Source organism: Phyllostomus discolor, chromosome 6 (assembly GCF_004126475.2).
Source record: "Phyllostomus discolor isolate MPI-MPIP mPhyDis1 chromosome 6, mPhyDis1.pri.v3, whole genome shotgun sequence".
Taxonomy (NCBI): Eukaryota; Metazoa; Chordata; class Mammalia; order Chiroptera; family Phyllostomidae; genus Phyllostomus; species Phyllostomus discolor.
Genome location: NC_040908.2, coordinates 163631387 through 163640710, shown reverse-complemented (window position 1 = coordinate 163640710; position 9324 = coordinate 163631387). Strand labels below are relative to the sequence as shown.

The 9324-nt window shown below is 47.0% G+C and overlaps 1 protein-coding gene across 1 annotated transcript; it reads left to right on the top strand.

Annotated features, from left to right (window-relative positions):
• The first annotated feature begins 6894 nt into the window (after window positions 1-6894).
• Window positions 6895-9035, top strand: LOC114500328 (mammaglobin-A-like). Its single transcript, XM_028516997.2, has 3 exons — window positions 6895-7053; window positions 7415-7602; window positions 8842-9035. Exons 1-3 carry the CDS (start codon window positions 6999-7001, stop codon window positions 8878-8880), a joined length of 282 nt encoding a protein of 93 aa, XP_028372798.1. The 5' UTR covers window positions 6895-6998; the 3' UTR covers window positions 8881-9035.
• The last annotated feature ends 289 nt before the right edge of the window (window positions 9036-9324 follow it).

The following is a 9324-nucleotide window of genomic DNA, read 5'->3' as shown; positions in this document are numbered from 1 at the left end:
CTCGGTTAGCAAGAAATTGTGGGCATGAGCAGAGGGAAAATAAGTAACTAAATAGAGAACATTTGGTGTAGAATCTAATGAACCCCATGAACTGTCATGTATGTGTGTGGATTAAATATTTAACAATGCATTTTGTAGAATCGTTGGTGTGTAAAGTTCAGGGTTGTGGTGACTGAGCCAAGGAGAATAGCCACAGGTGACACCTGATCCTGTATCAGCTTCCATATCCGGCTCCTTGTCCCCAGTCATTGGATGATTCTGTTAGATTGGATCAAGCGAATGTTTACTTCTTGGGAACAGAAGTGAAACCAGAAAAGTCAGCATTCGTGCTGCCTGTCACTACTAGACCCGATGAGTAGAGACAAGGTTTGAATCTTTTGGGTGCTTTATGCTGGCAGATTATCAACCTATCAACCCCTTATCAATCCTAAAAATCTTCTAAACATCCTATCTTAAGCATCCTTTTTATATGGAGAAGGAAAGGGTTGATAAGGGGTTTGGGAAAAAGTTAATCAGATGGAAGTTGAAGTCCAGCGGCAATTTTCCAAGTATTTGTTTATCTGCTGAACCAGGATGTTCTTTCCTTGAAACACAATGGCCCAGATATCATCTCCTTGCTTGCAGGTTCCCTGGGGCACAAAGGTTGAATTGCTTGTCGACGTGGAGCTATGTAGGTGATATATTCCAGTTCTGGGAACCACAGATTTCCACATGCATTAATCACATAAGACTTTCAGTATAACTAAAGCTAAAAAAAGCTTTTAAAAAAAAAGATTTTATTTATTTGTGGGAGGAAGAAGGAGAGGAGGAGAAACATCAACTGGTTGCCACTTGCTGGGACCTGACCCACAACCTTAGCATGTGCCCTTGATGGGAATTGAACCAGCAACCCTTCAATTTACAGGCTGATGCTCAATCCACTGAGCCACACCAGCCAGTGCTAAAGCTAAAATCTTTTGCTCATGAGTTCATCTCTCAGAAGAGCTGAGGTGGCCCAGTCCCTGGTTGTCAGGGCTCCAGCTTCTTCCTCTCCTCACCTGGCCCTGCCTGTGGTGGCTGAGTCCACAGCTTTCCCCAGAAACACAAAGAACGTGATGTTATCACCAGGATGTCAGGCTGGTGCCCAGGCTTAGAGTTGGGTGGGAGTCTTGCCTTTACGTGAGTTTCTATTTTAAATGAGCTTCTCTTTCTAAAACACCCAATAATAACACATGTTATATAAACAGAAAATTCTTTGTAGAATCTCAAAATCTGTCCCCCAAACCAGTTATACAACAACTAATTAGATGCCTACTGTGTCACCTTTGTCACGCAAAGACCAGCAGAGCACAGGCCATGCCCTCTGGAGCTTCACAGAGAGAGAAGAGCCATAATGTCAGGTCCCACTCACCAGAAGAAAGGTGCACACAGAGGGCCATTGGATCTTGGAGAGGAGATCCCCAGAGATTCAAGGCCACAATATGACACCAGAAGTCGGCAGTCTCTGATGTGGCATTGAGAATACATAAGTGTAACCGGAAAAGACGCCGGCGTTCGGGCTGCCTGTCACTACCAAATCCAATAAGCAATGACAGTGATTGAATCTTTTATAAGCGCTTTATTCAGATGGCCGGCGACCCGAGAAGATGGCGGGTTCATACCCTAACAAACCATCTCCCTCTTTCTTTCCCAGCCAGATCTTTTATAAGGGGGTTGGAGGAGGGCAAACAAGGTGTCAGCGAAAGCCTTTGAAATTCAACAGTTGCCTCCAAGGTGGGAAGGGTGGTCACTTGCTTCTTCCTGGTACTGATGTCTCCAGGAGGTCAACTGTTTATTCCCAGGCGCCAGGATGGGCCTTATCTGTAGTTGCTGAAACAAAAACTTAACATACACATTACTTGCTAGATTTATAACTATTTACCTTAAGTTAAATTTTCCCAAGTCATAAACCCCTATCATAAGGAGTTTTAACCTTGAGGGACTCAGGAAAGGACAGTGGAGGAGAGGACTTCAGATGGAGCAATGGTCTCAGCAAACTGTGGGGCCTGCATGGAGATCTACCTGGAGTCCACAAGGACAGTTGTGCAAGTTGAGGTCACAAGGGGCCACCTGAGTCATAAAGTGAAGGCCCATAGAGGTGAGACTAAGGTGGTCAATAGTGTTGAGAGTTGTCTCTGGTGTCAGGACATCTGGCTCCTTAGGCGGCTCTGCCCCACACTAGCTGTGTGCCCTTGGTCAGGTCACTTGGCCTCCCAGTCCCATTGTGTTGAGCTGGGGGGAAATGATATGCCTGCCTCGTGGATCAGAAACCACACATCTCCCTTTGCTCAGCAGAAGCATGGTCTGTGATCCTGTCCTGGTGTTCCATCCGTTCTGTGACCTCGTCTACCTTCTGAATTGGCCTCAGTTTGGACAATAACTTTCTTCATCACTCTGCTCAGTGTGTTGTTGTGAAGATTAAAAGTGGTGGTTGCAGGGCCCTGCAACCACCAAGAGCATCAAGCAATTGCTCTATAATGGTTTGCCATCTGTCTTTTACTAAATCGGGAAATAAGTAGCACAGGTAGGAACTACATTCTGAGAAGACTGATTAACAGGTCACCAGAATGTGTTCAAAAGCAAAGTTATGTGTAAATTACACCGTAATAAAACTCCTTTCTGATCACGGTAGGATCACTCTTCCTCATCAAGGAAGAGTCAGGCAAATATCAAATAAGGATGGATCAAAATATAGGGCCTGTTTTTAACACTGGGGTTTTCCTCCTAATCGAATACGATTATCTCTAGATCTTGTAGAGAATGTAAGGTAGCAGAAAGTTTCAGGGGTCTCTAGGGGTTCAAACAGTCCTCCAAGGGAGGTTAGAACAGCTTCCTCAGTGTTACAAATTAATCCCTGGCAGCTGATGTGGAGGCTGCCCCTGCTCTGTGCCCAGCCCCCATGTGAGCACTTACCAGCTGTAACTCACTCCGACCTCAGAACAACCCCACATGGTTCCCATTGTATGAAGAGACCCAGCTGATACAGCTCCACAGCAGCATTGTCCTGAGGCCTGGGAGGCACCTGATCCAGGAGTGGCCGGGGTACCATGATCAGTAAACATCTTGCTGCCATCAAGAGGTCTCCAAGACCAGAGCCTTTCCTGAAGATTCTCGCCTGGGAAACTACTACCCCATCCAACTTCTAGACCTTGGTGTGATCGTAAAGTAGGAGAGATTCCCATCCAAAGACCATCCTGGAGTCTAATGTCAGCCGTGGAAGTGAGGGGCAGAACCAGCTTTACAAAATGAGTGAAAAAGGAAAGCATGAAGTATCTTGTGCCCACAGACTATGGGGCTGATTTCTAGGACTATCTTACAATGAACAGAAGTTTATCATCTCATCTTCAGAACTTTCATAGGCCTGGTGCTGATGCCTGAATAACTGAGGAAAAATAGCTTTCACTGAATGTTATTACTTTCATTCAGCCTGCCAAGACCTCAGATGACAAAATATTAGTGTGAGTATATCTCAGGTCTTCAATGAGCCTGGGGACAGGCCCAGTATAATTCTTCCTTACAGCACACATACCTGTCCCCCATGACCCAAGCTATCCAAGGTAAAAACTGAATAGTTCTCCTCTGCAGCATGGTTTCTTATAGCAGGTGGTCAGTAAATGTCATACCAACATGAAAACCAAATGCTACCTCACTCCCCCAGCTTCTGAATTTAATTTGGGCACCTGAATCAAGTACCTTTGGAAGGAGAACACAGCAGGGCAGCAATACCAGCATTCACACCTTTTGGTTTCTTTTATTTCTGCTTGGGAATGCATTCTTTTGTTACCAGATGGGGGCCTGGCCCTGAGTGGGTCTGCCAAGGGTCAGCTGTAGTGTGTGGATTCGTCATGTAGTAAATGAAACAAGGAAGAGCTTCGTGTAGAAGAAGCAACAGGAGAGCCTGGGCTGGGCTGCTTTTGCCCACTGGGAAGTCAGAGAAAAGGGGGCCTTCAGGACAAGTTTGGAGGATAAGCCTGGAACAAGCTGCTAGCTGTGCATTGCCTTAGTGTTTAGGAGATGCTGCCTGTGAAGAAAGAAGCAGGGAGGTGGCGGTGGAAGAAAGGAAAGGGAATGGCACCGCCTGCTCCCCAGAGGCAGAGCAAGCAAGTTCACACTGGGTCCTTTGTCTTGAAGCTCCTCTCTCTCTCTCTCTCTCTCTCTCTCTCTCTCTCTCTCTCTCTCTCTCTCTCTCACAGGAATGGGGAGGTCTCAGGGGAGGTTTCAGTAGAATATTCATCAGTTCTCCAGGTGTGCCCTTTAAGGGTCGTGGTCTCCTCTGATTGGTCAGTTGCAGGGTAGGGGATCTTTAGTCATTACAGTTGGTTATGGCCCTAACCCACCTGGTTTTGCTGCTTTTCTGGGCCTGGCGCTGAAACACAACTGAGGCCTAAATGTTACATATTAGATGTTATCTGCAGGGAGGAAAGGACAGAGGTGAAGGAGTTACCCTGTGGTTGAGGTCTGTGTGCTCCCAGTTGTGTACCCTGCCAGGCACTGGGCACCTTGCCCTGGTGACCAACTGACCCTGGCTGTAAATTGCTTGGCAATTGTATTCAGCCGTCTGTCTCAGTTTCCCCATTCCATTTGGCCAGCAATTTCCTTAGCTTCTCACTATCCTGTCTAACTTTTAAATGTGTCTTGTGGGCAGAGATATAGTCTTTGACACACCAGCAATGGTCACCGTGGGCTATGCAGAGACACAGAGATGAAGAAACACACACATCATTGTACATGACGTGAGACTACTTTTGCTGAGGATGAAACCTGTCCAGTGTCCAAGCCAACAACAGGGCAGGTCCATAATCACCAGGCACTGGGCAGAGCCCTCACCATGGCCTGTTTAATGAGTCAGGCTCCATTTCCTTATGAAAGTCTTTCCCTTGCCTTTGGAGTGAAGAACGTCACCAATGGTCAACTGGGAGAAAGTATACATGGAAGAACATAACTTTCTTTTTTTTTCTTTTTTTAAAAGATTTATTTTATTTATTTTTTTAGAGAGGGAAGGGAGGGAGAAAGAGAGAGAGAGAGAAACATCAATGTGCAGTTGCTGGGGGCCATGGCCTGCAACCCAGGCATGTGTGCTGACTGGGAATCGAACCTGCGATGCTTTGGTTCGCAGCCCATGCTCCACTGAGCTACGCCAGCCAGGGCATACCTTTCCATTTGTAGTTTCTTCCTAAATCAATGTTGTTCTTTGTGACTTTGGATCAGCTGGATGATGGAAAGACATGAGTCTCCAACAATCCCGACAGAGAACAATGCACCCACAGGTAATTGACCTTTGATGCATCTTTCAGGCCCTGTCACCCATTTCTTTTCTCTTTACTCTCAGCCAGCTTTGTTTCTCTTGTTCCTCTATATCATCCCTGCTTATGCTTATGTGGTGTTTCTGCCTTAAGAGGCTATCCTGTCCCTCACTGACACCAAGAGGGACACATTGCCTGTGTCCTCAGCTGGCCAAGTGCCACCTGCACACAAGGCCTGTGTACTTGCTGTTCCCTCTGCCTAGACAACTCTTACAGAAGGTCCCCTGGGTTTCACTGTTCAATCAGGCAAGCTGAAAAGTCCCAGTCCAATAGCCTGCCTCAGCTTCCTACAGGATGCTGCCCTAGTGGTTGTTTTGTTGTTCTTGACACAATCACTTTCCTTTTCTCTCCTATCCACTTGCAGGCTTGTTTATTACTTCGCGTTAGAGGAAAACTGCACAGGTACAAGATCATGATTGACTTGTTCCTACAATGGAATCTGTGACACGTAGCACAGGGACCATACTAGGAGATTCATGGTTGTTAGGAGCATGGATGGATACATGAATGGGTGGATGGATGGATGGATGATGGATGGATAGATGGAAGGGTGCACGGGCGAAGGGAAAAATGAAACCTCCAATTTAGTCCTAACTACTCTGTTTTAAGCCCCATGATAGGCTCTTGACATAAATATCAGCCATCCTTACAAAACCAGGCATGGGATCATGTGTGCCCACTTCAGAAATGAGAAAAAGGAAGCTCGGGACAACCAGCACTGCAACTTGCCCAACAACACGTCATGACTAGGTGTTGCATCTGAGGTTCAAATCTACAGCTGCATGAGCCGAGGTTATAACCCTCTCACCGCTCAGCATGGCAACATCCGGAACATCGCTAATCCTACTTCTCACATCATCCTTTGAATCAGTGGAACAAAAACCCTAACAAACTAACAAAAACCAAACTTAAGCCTAAATGTATAACTAATTTTCTGAAGTTGACAAAACTAAGTAAGAGCGTCTTTGCGAAAACAACCTTCAAAGAAGGTGAGAAATTATTTCTATTTCCCCACCAAAAGCACCTGGGTTGCAGTCCATGGACGAGGAAAGTCTGTCCTCCAGAGGCAGCATGTGGAATTACACCCAGCCCAGGCTTTGGAGAGTCAGGAGGAACAGAGACTGAATGTGAAATGTGTTCTACCCTGAAGAGGTAAAAGAGAAACAAGAGGAGTAACAGGGTGCAGGAAGAAGAGGAGGGGAGGAGGGTGGTGGAGGAGGAGGGAGAGTTGAAGGTGAAGAAGGAGGAGAACGGGGTAGGGGAGGAAGAATTGGAGAAGGGGGAAGAGATAATGAAAACCACAGTAATAAGAAAGCAACAGGGATGACAAGAGAGCCTCACAAGGTTCTCACTTGCCTTATTATTTAGCAAGCACTTTGGTGTTAATTTCATTTATAGTCCTCTTCATTATTGCAGTTCCGAGATGTTTGAGGGTTTTCAAAGCTCTGTCCCCTCAGGCTGTAGGAACAGAGCCCAGGAGCCCTGGGGCTGGGAGACTCTCCCAGTCCCTTCCTGACCCAGGGCCAGGTTTACCCTGTGACTCATCCCATCATCAGTGGGAGGGATTTAGGGCAGCCACCAGGAGAATAAATGGCTGCATTCTGGATAATCGCCTCCAACCTGAGCTCCTTCTTCCTGGCACATCGGAGTGACCAGTCCACAGCAACTGCCTGAGCCATGAAGCTGGTGATGGTCCTCATGCTGGCCGCCCTCCCCCTGTACTGCTATGCAGGTGAGCACAGACAGGGTGCCAGCTTTGGAACAGGGCTGTGCTCAGGGCCCCTGTGCAAGTGCTGCTGTTCCCCAAGCTCCTGTGCAGAGGCACCCATTTCTCTGGTGTCTGCGCTGGGCAGGGGCACGTGGGGGTGGGGTGGGGTGGGCAGGAGCAGAGGACAAGGAGGCAGATGCTTTAGGGCTAAAAAAAAAATCCCAGGTCCTGAGTTCACTCTCCCAGAACTGAGGACTCAGACCCTTCCCACAGCCTCTCTGAGCAAATGTCCTTGTGGGGAGGTAAGATGACAGCATCACGGTCAGGCCCCACACGGAGCTCACATCTCTGTCACTGAGCCTGCATTTGCCTGCTTTTGTCCCAGGGATTGGCTGCGATCTTTTGGATGATGTGGTCAATACGACCATTAATCCTGATGTGAATGTGACTGAATACATCGATAGCCTCAAAGGCTTCTTACCAGACGAAGAAACCGAAAAGGCCTTCACATTCATGAAGGAATGCTTTCTCCATCAGAGTAGAGAATCTCTGGAGAAGGTCCAAGAGCTGCAGGTAATTTCGGTGTCTCTTTAAGTGTTTTTGAACTGGGAGACAGGACATGCAGGCTCTCACTTTGTGACAACTCTTTTGAAGCATGTGATGGTCATGCTTGTCAGGAAGATGCCTTCCATCTTATTAACACAACCTTCAGTGCACTGTCAAGGAACCTAGGTGTGCTAGCACCAGTGGGTGGATTTCTTGATGGTGAATTAAAGGCCTCAGAGTGACACGTGGAATCCATGGATGTGAATCCACCCTGGGTAGTGGGAGAGCTGAGAACAGAAATCAGTGGTTTCACATGGGGCAGTCTTTCCATGTACAACACATGTTGTGCAGTGCTTTCTAGTGCTCATTCCCTGCCCTAGTATACTGTTTGCAACATTCCAGGGTAACCACCTGGACATACTCCCACAGGACAAAGAGAAAGTGCACATTGCTAGAGCATTCCTGACACAGGGGACAGCATGGATGACCCTTGAATTACTATGAGGAAAAAAGTGAGCCAGTCACAAAAAGACAAATATCACACTTTGTAGAGTAGCCAATGCCTTAGACACAGAGGTTGAAGAGTGGTTTCCAGGGCAGGTGGGGAGGAAATTGGCAGGTGGGGAGGGTCTGCAGTTGTATGTTAGCGAGATGGGAAGGTCCTGGAGGTCGGGTGCTCTGCCAACTGAATGTTCTTCACATGATTAGCTGTGCTTTGAAAGTGGTAGAAGAGTCAGATTTGTATGTATGTTTACTGTAATTAAAACATTTCAATTATCAGCTCCTTCAATTCAAGATGATGGGTATTTTCTTTAAATCCTCAGTTAGACAAATCATGAGGAGCACATGCCTGCAATATGTTGTCAACCACAGGGGCTGGGGGGCGGGGCTGGGGTTGTTGGCTCTTCTTCTGACATGCAGGAACTCAGAACTTCACATTCCCCCATATTTGGACTGAGTTACTGAAAACTGAAACCCAGCATATGGTTGGCTATTATATTTCAAAGGGGAGAAAACATGCAGATAACCTGACCAAGGGAACAATCCTAGGAGGACAAGATTAGACAACACCAGCAGCCCTGGAATCACTCATGGTCACCTGAGATAGAACAAATGTGATACTTCGAGCTTCTCTTCCAGCACCAGCTTCCTATCAATGCGTGTGGACCCATCCAGGAAAACAATGAGGAAGGATGTTTGTTTCTCAGGATGTTCCTTGGTAAGAACAAGTGAGACGTCAGTGATGTCTCTGTTTGTGTTTTCCAGCAAGCAATATACAGCAGCGTTTGGTGTGCTCAGTACTAACTTCCACACGACCTCAGAGATTATCCACAAACCGACTGTTCACAGGTAGAAGCCACAGCTTAGATTTCCTTCTTCATCTTTGGATCTACAAATGCAAGACAATTGTTGAAACCTCACATACATTTCCATTTCAATAAAGTATCTGCAAAACGAAAGTTGTTTCTTGGTTGTTGAATAAAATGGAGGCTCAGGGAGGCTCGCATCACACATACATTTCACACACACACACACACACACACACACAGACACGTATGCATACCCACCAGCGCACAATCATTCTTTACAGAACTCAAGGGCGAGATGCTGAGAATCTGAAAGTCACCCTGCCCCTCATCCCCCACAGCCCAACGCTGGCATGACATGTGAGTGTCCTCCCTCATCCCTCACCCTCAGGACCATAGGGCCACTATCAGCCTACCATGTCCTGGGAGCAGTGGCCAGCTC

Excerpts from the sequence above, each read along its gene's own strand:
- LOC114500328 (XM_028516997.2), top strand. The coding sequence starts at position 6,999 with ATGAAGCTGGTGATGGTCCTCATGCTGGCCGCCCTCCCCCTGTACTGC. Across the intron at positions 7,054-7,414 it reads CCCCCTGTACTGCTATGCAG|GGATTGGCTGCGATCTTTTG; the intron begins GTGAGCACAGAC and ends CTTTTGTCCCAG. Across the intron at positions 7,603-8,841 it reads AGAAGGTCCAAGAGCTGCAG|CAAGCAATATACAGCAGCGT; the intron begins GTAATTTCGGTG and ends TGTGTTTTCCAG.